The 16,263-nt window shown below is 53.9% G+C and overlaps 1 protein-coding gene across 2 annotated transcripts; it reads left to right on the top strand.

The window, feature by feature from the left end:
* The first annotated feature begins 402 nt into the window (after nucleotides 1-402).
* On the top strand, nucleotides 403-12,375 carry LOC123626983 (proline and arginine rich end leucine rich repeat protein). Of its 2 annotated transcripts, none has more exons than XM_045536290.1 (3): nucleotides 403-562; nucleotides 8,222-9,204; nucleotides 11,922-12,375. In XM_045536290.1, exons 2-3 carry the CDS (start codon nucleotides 8,238-8,240, stop codon nucleotides 12,095-12,097), a joined length of 1,143 nt encoding a protein of 380 aa, XP_045392246.1. In that variant the 5' UTR covers nucleotides 403-562; nucleotides 8,222-8,237; the 3' UTR covers nucleotides 12,098-12,375. The 2 variants fall into 2 exon arrangements, with proteins under 2 accessions (XP_045392246.1, XP_045392245.1); XM_045536289.1 differs by having other exon boundaries at nucleotides 404-572.
* The last annotated feature ends 3,888 nt before the right edge of the window (nucleotides 12,376-16,263 follow it).

Here is a 16,263-nt window from a genome sequence, read left to right on the forward strand (position 1 = left end):
CTTGGGAATTTAACACCAAAGGAGGGACAAGCATGAGAAGAAGGCGATTGCTGGGAGGAATTAAACAGGCTAGTGCTAGATCCCGCCACCCAGCCCCAGCCCGTACAGAGGTTGCTTTTCATGCCTTTTTCCTCTGTTAATTTGGCTTGTTTTCCAAACATGGGTCAAACAATCCATCTCCAGAAGCAGCAGAAGGAAATGTTATTAAAAATGAGTCCGTTAGTGGGCATGGTGTGTGGATGAAGTCTTTGGGAGTTTTGGCTGCCAAATAAAGACTTTATTGTTGTCATTTCTCCTTTCCCAAGCTCCCTCCCTCTCTCCTCTCCTCCCTCCCTCTCTGCTCTCTTTCCCTCTTCCCCTCCCTCCCTAGAATCTGCCCCTCCCTCCCCCTAACCTACCCTCCCCACCCCAATAGGATCTGGTGGAAGAAAACTCAGGCAAACACAAGCACGCACGCACCACTGGGAGATCAGAGCCTCTAGCTGGCTCTTTGCTGCTGCAGCTCCGAGGACGGGTGGGGGAGGAAGAGGAAGACTAAACCCAGAGCGCCGAGGAGAGGCAGGTGTGTGCAGGTAAGCCCAGTCGGGAGATGGGCAGGAGACTGGGAAAAATCCTTCCTCCAGCGAGAGTCCTGCTCTGTCCAGCCCAGCTTTTGGTCTAGTCTGTATCGTCTCACTCCTTCCTTCCTCCCACATTTTTCTCCTCTCAAATGAGCTCAAGTTTAGCCTTCCTCCTTTCTTTCCTTTATAGTCTCTCTCTTCCTTCTTTTTTCATCACTCTGTACCCCTACATCTGCCAGCTGCCAAAGTTAAACTTTTTTGCTGCAGATGTTTGTTGTAGCACAGAGAGCCATGTCACACACAGTACTTCTATAGACCAGGTTTCCATAGAAACTGGACTCTAGAACTCATTTCTTTGCGCCTTTCACATACTGTCACACGTTGTCAAAGACACACACACTCACACCCCCATCCATAGAGCCTGGACTTTCACGACCACCACCGCACACACACAAAATAAAGACACCCTGTCCCTTCACCTCCACTCTCCGCCTGCATCTGACACCCAGGCACAGTGATCAGATACCAGCACACACACACACACACACACACACACACCCTCTGCATTTTGTCTCTGGCCCTCTCACACGCCTCCCCAGCTGTAACAGCAAGGAGAAAGTGTGTCTTCCCACTGAGGTGGCAGAGCCAAAAGAAAATCCTGTGTCCCAAGTGAGGCCAAGCAGGGAGGAGATGAGCTAAGCAGGAGCTGGAAGGATTTCTTCGTTATTTAGAGCTTAATTGGGTGGGAGGGAGAAAAAAGTGGCCTTCCAGCCTGCACAGTATTTCAGCAGCTCTGAATTTCTGTCTCACTGGTCTAAACCACTTGGCTTTTAGAAAGAAAGAGAAGAAGGCGACCCAGTTTCCAATCCTTGAAGGTCCTAATTCCTAGTTCTGGGGGTAGTTCGTTTTTTTCCTGCAGGCAGGCAGCCAGAAAAATATTTTTCTTTGAAGCCATTCTGAAATTTTTCCAACCATTGGCAAGGGGTCCTTGTGGCAGAGAAGAAAAAAGACAGTAGTTTCTTAAGCAGTCAGGGAGGGGAACACGGAAGGGCAGCCCCTCTCAGCTCCCCAGCTCGTTCCTCTCCAACAACAGAGAGGGTCTGCCTCCAGGCGGGCAGGTGTGGGCTACATCGGCACAATCACCTGGGGGCAGGGGAAGGAGCAGTGTGCAGCACTTTCTAAAAGTACAGACGTCTTGACCCTCAGTGCAGACCTTTTGAATCAAGACCCAGGAATCTGCAGTTGTGTTAATACTTTAAGGGACCCTGGTGACACATCAGAGCTTGAGAACCTGAATCGGGGGCCTGAGAGAGACCTTTGCCATAACATACGAGCCCAGGACTCCTGGTGGCATCAGCTAGGCAGAAGGACTGTGTTCTTTCCTGGAAAAGGAGCTCTGGAGGGTCCCAAATAGGTCATCCCATTTGGGGGGAGTGGGCGTGAACACCTGAGGGGACAGGGAAGATCTCCCGTGGGCTGTCTGCCCCCTCCTCCTTGCAAGCACAGGCAGCCATATATATCACAGAGGAACATTCCCGAAGGAAAGTTCCCCCAAGATAGCTCCAAAGAGCTTCTGTCTCCTCTCACCTGCTAATCTGCCTGCCCCAGGACCCCAGGAGCATGGTGCTGGACCCCTCCCATGACCCTTCTAGATCCCCTGCCCTCCTGCCCTGCTGCTGTCTGTCGTGCGGCTTTTACAGTAGAGGAGCTGAACGGTAAGTTCACCTCCCTGGTCGGCGGCCTCAGTCACTGGGCATGTGGGCGAAGCATTTCAAGGCTGGAAGGGGCGAGAAAAGCCAGGTGCAGAAGGTTGGGAGGAGAAGTCACGGGTTACTCCACAGCCAGCCGAGCAAGGGAAGACTCGCACCTTCTCTGGCCAGCGTCCCCTCACCGCAGCAGGAAAGCACCGGACGGGTTGGTGACCTGGAGGGACAGAGTGAGTTTTCCCCATTGGCCGGGGGCCTCTAGGATCTCTCCAATTAGTAGATTCTGAGACCCAGGGGTGGTCTCTCCAGCCACAGAGGGGAGGAGCTTGCTCTGTGAGGAAGAGCCAGCACCCACCTGCAAGGATTCCTGCCTCAGAGCGGCAGGTGGGCCTACCCAGCCAGGCTGAAGGGAAAGAGACCCCATTACTTTAAAATAATTTCAATAATCCCTTAACATTCATTGAGCACTACTTTGCACACATTAACTCATTTAACCCTCAAAACAATCTGTTAAGAAGGTGTCAGGATGCCCATTTTACAGATGAGGAAACCGAGCCCTTGCCCACGGGTACCCAGCTAAGCAGCTGAAGAGTTGCAGGGTTCAGGCCTAGATCTATGACCACCCCAAGGCATCAGATTCTTCTAGGTTTTCTTCTGGGGTTGGAGATGCTGGGGGAGGGAGCCAGAGAAGGACGTGGTGGGCAGCAGGCTGTCGGGGGAGAAGAGCCATCTCAGCCTGGCTTCTTCCCCATCCCTCAGAATGGAAAACTTGCTCTTCTGGGCTAATGGCCTCAGGCCAGAAAATCTTCATTCTGTTTACGCTTTGCCTTGTGGTAGACACTGGGGAGACAGATGGTCTCTCCATAATGGTGTTATATTTATTTTTAGCTCTTTTGATCTGTAGTGCATTTTAAAGCTGTTTATCACACTTGCTTTTGACAACTGGGTAAAGAACATAGGGGTAGGGAAGATTTGGTTATTCCCATTTTATAGATAAGGAAACTGAGGCACAGAACAGGATCACATCACTAGGTATCGGAGGAGGGGCTGAGGATCCTGGTCTCTAACCAGCGTGCTCCAGGATGCTCTGTCCCCACCGCCCCAGGCAGGCTCACCTTCAAACCACTGCAGCCCCCACCCCAGGAAAGGGCGGCTGCCTCAGTGCTGTGGTGAACTCATCCTGCCCCTACTGCCCCTTTGCTGTCCCTAGACCACACCAGCCCTCATGGGGCAATTGAGAGGGTCTCAGGCAGCCTGCGTGGGCCTGGCTCGATCCTCTGTAACAAATGGGCAGAGACCACCTGATTCTCCCTGTTCCAACTTCCTTGCAGGCTACAGGGAGAGATAAAGGGAGTGGGGTGGCTTTCGAAGTCTGGGTTTAGAACAGAGAGAAGGGGAGGAGGAGAGAGGGGCATCCACAGGCAAGGAAGGCTCTTAGGCAGGGGCAGCCCGTTCTCCGCAGCAGGGCCGCTATCTGGGTCAAGCCATGGAGGCTGAGGGGTGACCAGCTAGACAGGAAATCTGACAAGAGGGAAGAACGCCAGGGCACAGTATGGAGTAACCCCAGTGCTAACCCTGCCTAGCGCTGGGAAACAAACTCAGCCTCACTCCCGGCCCAACCCCAGCCTCTCCGTACAGGGCCAGGTATCCTTAAATAATACCTGCTCCTAATGACCTGACAAACCCATCTGGACCTCAGCCCAGGCCCGCCCTGAGCATAAACATTCCCCCAGTCCTGGGTTCTAATCTTAAATGAATACGGTAAATAGGGAAAAGGGCTATCTCACTTTAAAAATCAAGGAGTCTCTCTAGAGAATCCACTCTTTTAAAAACAAAAAAATGAGTAAATAAAGTCTCTTCTACTTGTAGAGATTGTACACTCTATAACTGCCATTCCCAAGCCCTGGGCTGCAGAGCAGTGCTGGCTCTGTGGCCTGTTAGGAACCGGGCTGCACAGCAGGAGGCGAGAAGCAGGCCAGCGAATGAAGCTTCCTCTGTATTTCCAGCCGCTCCCCATCGCTCGCATCACCGCGGAAGCTCCGCCTCCTGTCAGATCGGCAGCGCATTAGATTCTCACAGGAGCACGAACCCTACATAAACCGCACATGTGAGGGATCTAGGTTGCTCACGCCTTATGGGAATCTAATGCCTGATGATCTGAGGTGGAGCTGAGGGGCTGATGCTAGCGCTGGGGAGCGGCTGCAAATACAGATTATCGTTAGCAGAGAGGTTTGACTGCACGATGAACATAATGCCCTTGAATCATCCCAAAACCATTCCCTGTGTCCCCTGTCCATGGAAAAACTGTCTTCCATGAAACCGGTCCCTGGTGCCAAAAAGGTTGGGGACCACTGCTCTGTAACATGCCTTCACATGCATGACCTCACTGGATCCTGACACAGAGGAGGAGTCTGGGGCAGAGAGTCAAAGCCAGGAGTCAAGCCCAGATCTGCGATAGTTGGAACTGGAATTTGAACTTAAAACTCTTAGGAAATGTTTTTAATAAGAAATGCAGGGAGTGAATTTGGGGTTGGGCAGAGCAACTGCCTCTCCCTTCCATGAAGCAGCAGCTTTTTGAGAGCCAGGCTGGAGAACAGGCTGCACGAAGCTGGTTGTTGTAGGTGGGCAACCAGCATTCACTGACAGAGCAGCGGCCAGAGCCAGGAGGAAGCTGGGCGTGGGAAGTGTGCTTGCAAACGCATAGACATTTTTGAAACACACACATAGGACCTGCCCTGAGACCTTATGATTGGACAGAAGGTTCTGGAAGGCAGGAGCATAGCAAGTGTGGCTTTGTGGCTTTGTGGCTTTGTGGGAGGGACTATGACTCCCCTTGGAGTCCAGGTATCTTCAGTCTGTCACACGGATTCTGGTTCGGAGACATAGGTCATCACGAAGCATTGCCAGAGAGAGGCTGCGCTGTCAGAGCCTCCTGCCCGCCCAGACAGCCAAGCTCCAGCAGGAAGGGGCGTTACCCCATGAGAAAAGCCTTAGAAATGAACGCTATTTCCTTGAGGGAAGGGCTGGTGCTCACAGAACGGTTCTGATCCACCCTGGGGCTGAGGGAAGGGGAGCAGAAGAGATCTGGTTTCCCCGCGGAGCACACACGCCCAGGGAGCATTTCCTGGGGAACCTCCCTTAGGCTCTGGGAGGAGCCTGGCTAGCCCTGAGGTTTGGAATGCAAAAGGGTCAGAAGGACTAGCGGGAAGATAAGATCTCAAATGGCCTGGCGGGGATCATGCGGATGAGGAAGGCCTGTGTGGACAGAACGGGCGGGCAGTCAGCCTGCCCAGTGGAGCCGTGACCGACCTGCCCACTGTCATCCCTGACAATGGAGACCAGGTCGTCCACGCACTGAGCCCCGCTGAGTAAACCCACCCCCTGCAGAGGCCAGAGTCACTGTGCCTCACCGAGCAGGCTTTTGCCCGAAGCTCCAGGGAAGCTTCGCTTGCTTAACTTGGTGCCCAGTACATGCTTTTGGTAACCAGTGCAATGAAGGGAAACAGGGAAACCCTGGCCGTGCTGGGAGCCTCCTTGGCGCAGGGCTTCTCACGGTATGAAACATTCATTGCTTATTTCCAGGCTTCTGGGTGATTAGAAAACAAAGAAATTTTTTAAAAATAAATAATCAAGGTCACAAAAAGTGTGGCTTTCAAAATGTTTGTTTTTAGGATACTAATGCTTTAACTACCCCTTAATTTACATGCAACATGACTGCTCTTTCTCCGAGAAAATTACAAGACTTATAAAATGTTAATTCATAGTTCAGCAAGTGGGGTCCCGCCAACAAGGGTCAAATTTAAAGTTTTACAATGAACGTCTTTTCTTTTTAATCCTTTCGGTGTATCCCCGAGACTCTTATATCCTCCACTGGAGATAAAGCCACGAATCTAACTGCAAGGCCCTTTGTGACAGGAGGCCGGGGTGGGGGGGGGGAGGTGGAAATGGCCTTGCAGACCCCCCGGGAGAGGCCTGCCTGGGAAGAAATCACCTTAGAGGGAGCCGGCCGAGGCTGCAGGGCGGTCTCTGCCCCTCCCACCTCCTCCCCATGCTCAGTGTACTGCAGGAGGGCTCTCACTCACACTCACACACACACACACACACACACACACACACACACACACACACACACACACACACACACACACACACACACACACACGGGACCGGGAGAGAACGCCGCGTGTGCGAGAGTGGGCACGCTGGGGGACAAGCGGGTGTGTGTGTAAAGGCTGTGCTGCGATGCCCTCCACCCATCCAGGCCTGAGTTCTGCCTCTTTCCTGTTTCCATTCACATTCAGCAACTCCTGAGCATCCGGCCCAGGACTCGGCAGCTGGTGAGGGGCTTCTGTTGTCGTTCTTCGGTCAAAGCTGAGCCTTATGTCAAACAAGGAGAGAGTCTAAGCTGATGTGGCTCAAAGAAGGGACAGAACAGGGGCCTGACGCAGAGGCAGGGATCACAGGGCTCAGATGGCAGCTGGGGACACACTCCAGCCTGCTCTATCTCGGAGAGCCCCAAGTGGCCTGCATCCCCAGTGTGTCCAGACCTGGGGCAGGGGGACAATGGTGAGGAAGAGGCAAGGAAGGCCAGATGAAGCAATGTGGGAACAGGAACCCTGGCTGGAGACCACAGGGCATGTCACAGGGATGATGTCCCTGGAGAGGGGAAGGTACAGGGCACCCCTCCCTCCACCCTTCCCAGCCCGGCCCAGGGGCGGAAGCCTGAGGAGCTGCCATTGGCCGTCTGCAGCCCTGGCCCCACTGATATTCCTCCACCTTCAGTCAACTCAGGCCACACGGCCCCATCTCAGGGGTCATCAGGGCCAATGGGAAGGGCAGCCCCAGAACATTCTTCAGCTCCTCATCACTGAAGTGAGCAGGAAGTTCTCCTTGATATCCCCCCTCAATAGCACCAACTCCAAAGGATAGGGGGAGCAGCAATACCAGGTCAAAAGAAACGAAAGTGTTTTTTCCACATCTTTCTGTTCCTCCCCCGTTTGTTTTCCTGGGAGCCTTCACATCTGGGGAGAAATTCTTGGCATATCTCCTGATGGCAAAGACCAGTGTTCCCTGAGCCAAGCGCAGGGGTGCGGGGAGGGGAGGCCCAGGGCATGTGTGGGCAGGAGTGGAGGCAAGGGAGTCTGCAGCACTTCACTTCCTTCCCCAGATGTCCACGAGCTCTACTCGGAAGGCAGGAGGCCTTGCTCCTCTCTCTGGGGTCTGCTGTTCAGTAGCTTCTTGGCCTTGACAGACCACGTCTTCCCTCCAGTCCTCGGTCTTGGTAAACAGCAGGGTCTGGACTTGATGGGTAGATTTCAAACCATTTTTAGCAATACAACATTTTTTCAAATAAATGCTTAGCTAAACCTCAATATATAAGATTTAAAAACAAAAAACAGAGCTGCTCAGTTTGGCCCAGGAGTGGGTTGAGGTTACACCAGGGCCATCTCCTCTGTCTCCCCACTATGGGGGGCTCCACAGAAATGAAGGCACCCCTTGGAAGGCACTGCGGTTTGGGATCTCTAAGGACCGATCCAGATTTAACACCCCAGGACTCCATGGCTCATGTATCCTAACATCCCTCTTACAAAGACAGAGGTGATATTCTCACGCTACGCATGGGAAGACTGAGGACCAGAGAGGTTAAGGGTCTTCTCCAACAAGCCCCAGGACTCCTGATTCACAGCCCAGTGTGCTTTCTACCAGGATGGCCCACCCTCATCAGAGCAGGCTTAGCACACTGAGTGGTTCAGCCTCTGGGCAGGGAATCCAGAGCCTCAAGCCCTTGTTACTCCCTCACTTGCTGGGTGCAGGCGAACAAGAAGATGCTTCTACAAGTTCCCGAGCTCCACCCGTCTCCCCTGGAGCTAGTCCTGGCAACTCTAGCTGCAAAGACATGACATCCAGTTCCTGAGGGTCAGAAGGCTAATGACCTCCGGTGTTTCCTCCCTGCAGGTGCATCACCTAGATCATGAGGTCATCCCTCTGCTGGCTCCTCCCACTTCTCATCTTGGCCTCAGAGGCCCAGGGCCAGGCCACAAGACGACCGAGACCCGGCACTGGGCCCAGGCGCAGGCCCAGGCCCAGGCCCACACCTGCCTTTCCTCAGCCCCATGAACCAGCAGAGCCCACAGACCTGCCTCCGCCACTCCCTCCGGGCCCTCCATCAGTCTTCCCTGACTGTCCTCGCGAATGCTTCTGCCCTCCTGATTTCCCGTCTGCCCTCTACTGTGACAGCCGCAACCTGCGCAAGGTCCCCGTCATCCCATCCCGCATCCATTACCTCTATCTCCAAAACAACTTCATCACCGAGCTCCCAATAGAGTCCTTCAGGAATGCCACGGGCTTGCGATGGATCAACCTGGACAACAACCGAATCCGCAAGATAGACCAGAGGGTGCTGGAGAAACTACCCAGCCTGGTGTTCCTCTACATGGAGAAGAACCAGCTCCAGGAGGTCCCCTCGGCCCTGCCCCGGAACCTGGAGCAGCTGAGGCTGAGCCAAAACCAGATATCCAGGATCCCCCCCGGCGTGTTCAGCAAGCTGGAGAACCTCGTGCTCCTGGACCTGCAGCACAACAAGCTGAGTGACGGTGTCTTCAAGCCCGACACCTTCCACGGCCTCAAGAACCTCATGCAGCTCAACCTGGCCCACAACATCCTGCGAAAGATGCCACCCAAGGTCCCCGCAGCCATTCACCAGCTCTACCTGGACAGCAACAAGATCGATACCATCCCTAATGGATACTTCAAGGGCTTCCCCAACCTTGCCTTCATTCGGCTCAACTACAACCAGCTGTCAGACAGGGGCATCCCCAAGAACTCCTTCAACATCTCCAACCTGCTCGTGCTCCACCTGTCACACAACAAGATCAGCAGTGTGCCTGCCATCAGCAACAACCTGGAGCACCTGTACCTCAACAACAACAGCATCGAGAGTGAGTGGGGTGGGCCTGGGGGAGGGGCGCCACGAGGGAGGTGGGAGGTCTCACTGCCCCACCCTTTTATAGAAGCCTGGACAAGGGGAGGTGCAAAACCATCCGCTTTGGCACCGGACTTCAAATCTTGGCGTTACTACTTGCTATCTGTGTGACCTCTTTGGAAAGTTTCCTCATCTGTAAAATGAAAATGGTAATAATATCTTCTACCACAAAGTTGGTATGAGGATGTAATAGTTTAATATGGATAAAGCGCCCAGAATACCACACTTGGAGGGTAATAGGTTTTCCTTCTCCGTCCCTTCTCATTAGCCCCAGCTTCTTTGGCCTCTGGATCCGTAGGTAGGGTAGACATAGAATATATTCCTGGACATTCTCCTAAAAGCAGAACAGAGACATTTAGATGTCCATCTTGAAATGCCCTGGGCCTGCCCACTGCAGAAGCCCACAGCTATGGGAGGACGCTTCTTCCCAAGCCTGAGCCTCGGTTTTGAAGAGTCTCTAAAAGCTGTAGCCAGAAAAACGGCTATAAACTCAGGGTAGACAACTGGTAAACATGTGGCAGCCAGGGGGAAAAAAAAACTGTCTGTATGCTAGTGCTTTCTGGATCTGCCTGGAAGGTTGCAATGGTTAGTTGCATTGAAGGGAGAATTTGCCTAAGTTACAGTTACAGGGTCCTGGGCTTGGAGTATCGATTGCTACCCAGGAAAGGAGGCTGGGAGTCGCAGTTTCACTCCAAACAAAAGTGTCAGCTCTGAGCAGGCCATCAGCAGAAAAGTTTAGAAATGAAATAATATTATCTGGTCCTTGGAAAAAAAATCAGGCTATATTCACACAAGGAATGCAGCAGCTGAAGGGATGAAAGGGATCCAGGGAAGAGAGAAGAATCCCTTAGAACGATATTAGAGGCTCGTTAGATTCCAAGCCAAAGAATGAGAAGAAAGATTGTTGAATTTTCTACGATTTTGAAACAAATGGATGAGAGAACAGGCCTGTTCACTCATCTGGGATAATTACAAGAAGTGGGGGAGAGATTTTTAAAATCTTGTAAGAAACAAATTCAGGAAAAGGGAAAAACTATCTAATTTTACCCCGCAGGTAGCACATTAAAATGGAACACATTACCGCCAGGAAGCTGTGTAGGCTGAAAATACAGACAGGAAATGTACCTCCATTGATAGATGGCTGACAGGTCTCTGCCAGGCTGTGGAAGCACAGATTGCTCAGGGGTCTCCCAGCCTTCTGAGGTTGAAGTCACAACAATCATGCCCTGCCCACATGTGTCCACCCCCCATCCAGCCTGTCTCCTGTGTCCTTGACACACAGAACAGGCTGAGTGGGACTGAGGTCAGTGTGATGATTAAGTTCTTAGCAATGACCATAATGCCGTCACCTGTACTGTCCTTTACATTTTGCAAAATGCCTTTCCCAACATTCTCTCATCTGACGCACAGGGCAGGCACCACTCTCACCATCTCACAGATTGGGAAACTGAGCGTTAGGGAGGTCAGTCGGCAGCTCAAAGTCACAAAGCCACAGGGGAAAATTCACCTATGTCAGTGATGGCAGAGGAGGAAGACAATAACAACAATGAAGATGACTCCTCCCCCCCTTCCTCCTCCTTCTCCAAAGATGATAAATGAGGCAAGGGATAGAGAGAATTAAAAAATCCATTTAGAAGCTGACAAGCCTGATGCCATCCAACAAGGGGTGAAAGAGAAAATAGAATCTCAGGCCCTGGATGCTTTAGAATCAATAGGCTCATCATGTCCCTGGGGCCCCTGAGTTCTCCCCGGGCCCCCTTTCCTCTTCCTGTCATCCCTGTTGCATTAACCACCTTCGTCCATCCTGACGCCCTCACATCCAGTTCCCAGGAACACCTGCAGAGTAATTCTCACGTCCACCTGCTGGCTTCAGAGCTCGCCTAACTCCAGTGCTTCCCCACACTGTAGCTGGATTCTTCTTCCACAGTACACACCTGATCATAGGGGTCTCTAAGGACCCTTCCAGATTTAACGCCCCAGGACGCTATGGTTCATATAATCTAACATCACCCTCACAAAGGCAGTGCTGCTCAATGCCATTCCTCAGACCGCAGATCGAAGCCCTGATGTTTAGCTAAATAGTATTTGAAAACCTACCACAATTTGGCCATAACTTACCTTCCAAGCTTACTCTTCTCCATACATTATATTGCACTATTACTATTCCCACATTCTGCCATGAGCAGAATTTTGGCCTCCACAACTTCATTTAAACCAGTCTATCAGAACACCATCCCCCAGGTTACCTGTGGTAACACTACCTAGTCTTAAAGCCCCAGCTCAAAGTTCACGTCTGAGTCTCCAGAGTAAATGTACAATAGCAATTGTTGATCGATTCCAACTTTTTTTTTTCTTTTTAAGTCGGGGGTCTCACTGTTGCTCAGGCTGGTCTCGAACTCCTGTGCTCAAGCGATCCTCCCACCTGGGCCTCCCAGAGTGCTAGGATTACAGGCGTGAGCCACTGCGCCCGGCCCAACTCCAACTTAATTCATGTTGCAAATAGGTAAACCAAGCCTGGAGGTCAGGGCAGCTCATCTACGGTCACACATTCCCAAAGTCAGCCAGTTCCAGAGAGGGGAAGTCTGCAGTCCTTACGCTTGGTTGTCCCCCCGCCCCGCCCCCGTTCTCCTTTCTCATCTTCGCCTCCAGCCGACTCCTCTCCTGTCTCCATAGAAATCAACGGGACCCAGATCTGCCCCAACAACTTAGTCGCCTTCCACGACTTCTCCTCGGAGCTGGAGAACGTGCCACACCTGCGCTACCTGCGGCTGGACGGGAACTACTTGAAGCCGCCCATCCCACTGGACCTCATGATGTGCTTCCGCCTGCTGCAGTCCGTGGTCATCTAGGCCGCCGTCTGCGCCTGGATCTCCTCCGACCGCACTTGAAGTTGGGGCCCGTGCCCGCCGTTCGTTTTCTCTGTCTCCTGTCCCTGCTCCCAGCTTTGCCTCTCTTATCCCACCTTTCTGAGGCAGGGAAAAGCCATATACTCCGTTGCAGCCTTTGGAGCGAGACTCCCCAGGGCTCGGTTTGGTCCCACCCGAGTCAAAGACACCCAGTGCACACCCAAACTCCTGGCTCCCTGTGGTCTCCCTTTGCTCCAGAAACACAGATGTGTGTCTAAAGACCCCCTGTCCCGGTCTCCCTCCTCCACCCGCCGCCCCTGGGTAAACCGGGCCACGCGCTGGCATCAGATCGTGGTCCTGGCCAACAACAGAAGACGGTCAGGGCCGCCCAGAAGCGGCTTGGCAAGTCCGGCTGGAGACTCCTCCATCCCGGGCAGCTCTGGCTCACCAGGCCGAGACACCCAGGTCTCCCCGGCCAAGGATCCCTCCTTCCAATGCTGCGGCTCCACCGCCCCGTCCCCGGCACCAGACGTCGCCCCGGCTCTCCAGGAAGGAAGCGCGGGGGTGGGGGCGGAGGTCAGGGCTCCCCGCAGAGGGCTGCATCATCTGGCGGCTCTTCACTGGGGTGAGCCGCCCCCGGCCCCGGGGGGACACGGCACATGCCCTCCTGGCTGGGCCTCGGCGAGAGCAGCCAAGGGGGACAAGAGTGGCGCAAGGACCCGGGAATCGGCGGGAGGGCCCAGAGTCCCGGGATGGGGACGGGTGGGTGGAGACGGGTCCCCGCCCCGGCCCAGCCTCGGCTGGGCCTGAGGCCACCGGGGAGGTCGCGAGGCGCCAGCCCCGCCCCTTGGCTGTCCCCCGGCCGCGCGGACGGCCTAGTCATCCCAGCCCGGGACGAGGCCCCTGGGGAACCGGGAGGGGGGCGGAGCACCCGGAAATCTCCCGGAGCCTCCTCCACGGCTGAACTCGGCCCCCGCCTCTCACACAGCCCCGTCAGCGACGCCTGGTGGCCGGTGGGGGTGACGGTCCAGTCTTACTCTCCCCCTGGGTTCCAACTGGGACAAGCGTCTCTCTCCTCCGGGTCTAAAGGGCAGAACGGCGCAGAGGCTGGGGCGCATCCCCGCGGGCGGGAGCACACGTGGGGCGGCCGTGGGAACCCAGGTGAGGGTCCGGTTTGTGCCCATTCCCTGTGTCCTTGCCGGGTCCCTTCTGCTCTCGGCCCCCACATCCGCTCACAAAGGGGGCGGTCGCGATGCTCCGCCGAGGTCCCTCCGGCGCTCCTGTTCTGAGTCTGCGGCCCCGCACTTGAAATCACACTCTAATGCAGGACAAGTCCTAAATGGCAGCCCCTTCCCTTGCAGTAATTTATTCCCTGTATGGACTGTCCCTGCTCCAGAGGCTTCCCCACCCTGGTGGCCTGGCCCAGGTGAGCGGTTTGGCGGGTCTCCAAACAGTGGCTGGCTGGGCAGTGATGCCTCGCTTTCACCTTCCCCCCAACTTCCTGCAAGGGATGCTGTTCCTCCTCAGCCCCCCGAATGTGTGGTTTGGTGGGAGGCGTAGCGGGGTGGATGTTCTAGAAATGAGTAAGATAGAGCGCAACCCCGAGTTGGGATGAGAAAAGTTCCAGGGGTGTTTGAGAAATTGGGTTAAGCTGGGTTCCTAACTCCAGGAAATTCCCATTATACTTTGTCTCACTTTTCTCTTTTGCTAATTATAGAAAGCAGGGCCCATTTCATTACAGCCTCCTTCCCCGGTGCTCCACTACAACCGCCTCATTCTTCCCAGCTGCCTGGGTTTCTCCAAGCCTCCTGCTTAAAGTCAGCCCGCTGTTTTGGCTGAGGGCAACCTGGTGCTAAGGCCTGGCTATGCTCCCCTTCGGCACCTTAGTCACACCTGGCAACCTCAGTCAGCCCCTGTAATGTGCCCCCCTCCCCCGGAACATGGCTTCTGCGGCTCTCCAGAGGGGAGGGGTCATTCCCCTGATCCTGCAAACCCAGCTGTTTTGTTTTCGGGGCAACACAATCACCACCATCCCATTGCCCCATCTAGAATATGTCTGCTCCCTCCACTGCTCTCTGCAGCTGTAAGCCAGAGGGGATTAGAGGTAAATTCGCTTCACAGGCACACCCCCCCACAACACACTCACAACGTGCCATTTTCCCTTGGGTTTAAGAAAGCCCCCTCCCCTACACAAGTTCATTCCCGCAGTGCTGTTGGCATCTGCATGCACAGGTGTGTGAGCAGGTATGCATGCGTACTCTGTACACGTATCTGTGCTCTCTTGAAGACCATGTTACCTTTGTGGAACAACTTCCACATTTCAACACGCTTCACAGCAGAGTAAATAAAGTAATATGAAAAACACCCTGCTTGAACTTGACATTGTGAACAGGTCAAGAATAACACCTTAAAGTCATCTTGCCACCCACCTCCGTGTCCCCCACCTCTCATTTGCTCTGAGAAGATGAGTGGAGAAAATACCCTATTCTTAACAAGTTCCTAGGAAAACTACAACAAAGCCTTTTCTTAGAGAATTTCTCCAAAAGTAACAACCCTCATGAGAAATTATTCCTAAAGTCAGACCAGAAATCAGACAGTTACATTTGAAGCCCAAAGTCCCAAGTTCTTTCAACCCACAGATACTAAATGGTCAAGGGGCTCCCAGATGCTCAGTACTGAGACACACATGGACCCAAAAGAGTTGTCTTTCCCAACCCAGCAAAGCTTGCAGACTAATTGGGGAGATGCAGTGTGCACACGAAACACTGGAAGAGCTGTATTGAGGGCAGAGAACAAAGGACCAAACCATCTGGAATGGCTCACAGGGCATGCAGAAGTTCACAGAAGGTCTAGAGCCGGGTAACCCAGAATCTCTCTTCAGAGGGAAGATTAGTTCTGTAAGTGGGTTCATGATCCTCCCAGCCTACGCCACCTTCTTTAGGATGAAAACTGCCAGGGGATGCCCTCACCCCTCCCACCTGCCTACCAAACACCTGCTCCGGTTGAACTCAGCAAGTGTTCGGTGGGCATTGACTGTATGCCCAGTTCCCAGCTAAGATTCAAGGTTTGGTTGTATACACCCCGTGCCCTTGAGGAATTCATAACTTGGCAAAGGGGGAAAAATACATGCATTGATACTTCAGCGTCTTAAGTGTTTGTAATAATGCTGTGTACAAACAGCATTGAGGAGAGGGCTTCTACCTCTGCCCCGGGGAAAACCAGGAAGGCTCCTGTCATGTGAGCTGTCACTTAAGGGATGAATCATATTTTGCCAGGTGGGAGAAGGAAAAAAACAAGCACGTAACCAGGAGGGGAAACTGCATGAACAAAAAGGTAGGAGGGTATGGAATCTACTCTGTAGAGGGGGGTGTGTCTGAAAAAGAGGAGAGGGTCGTGTTCCGGTCATGGAGTTATGTGGCTACAAACCCTCAGCAGGGACTATGCCCATGTCGTCCAAAAAGCAGAAGGGTTCCTGAACTTCCCTGCGCCTTTCTCCCCGCTCTTCATGAGAGGGGCAGCAACAGGGTGGGCTGGCCAGACTTCTGTCCACACTGCCTGCCACCTCCAATCCATCAACATGCCTTGTGCCTCTCCTAATGAGAGATTGGGATTAGGATGCCTCCCCCACCTGCTGCCTCCCTCGCCAGGTTCTGGGGAACTGAGCTGCCGGGAACAGCAGCCTGCGGGTGAGGCATTTTCCCGCAGGTCACACGTACACATCCATGGACGCTCCCTGAAACCCATGGGAACCAGACTGTGTGACCTGCGAGCTTGGGAAAGTGAGAGTGGAAATTGGGAGAGGGTCTAGGACAAGAGCCTGTGTCCTGGCAGGAGTGCGGGGAGCAGGCACAGGTATGTTGGGGAGGCCCATTGCAGGGTGGGGTGGGCACGGCAGCAGAGCAGGGGTGGCAGGACTGTGTGTGGCCCTGCGAGTGTGGGGATTGCATTTGTACTTGGCACAGTAATGAGTGCTGTGGGGTCAGAGAGGGGGATGCGCCCAGGCTGCTGTAGTGGGGGGAGCACAGCCTGCCAAACGGGCCGTCTGCCTCCCGGGCGCCCTCCAGGCTCCAGGGTTATCTCTCCTCCCACGCAGCAGACCCCCGATGCTGTCTCTCCCCAGAAGGGGGCTGCCAGAAGCGCAGGGCCATGTCTTGCTCCGGGAATCAGGC

This window comes from Lemur catta, chromosome 23, assembly GCF_020740605.2.
Source record: "Lemur catta isolate mLemCat1 chromosome 23, mLemCat1.pri, whole genome shotgun sequence".
In the NCBI taxonomy this organism is placed as follows: Eukaryota; Metazoa; Chordata; class Mammalia; order Primates; family Lemuridae; genus Lemur; species Lemur catta.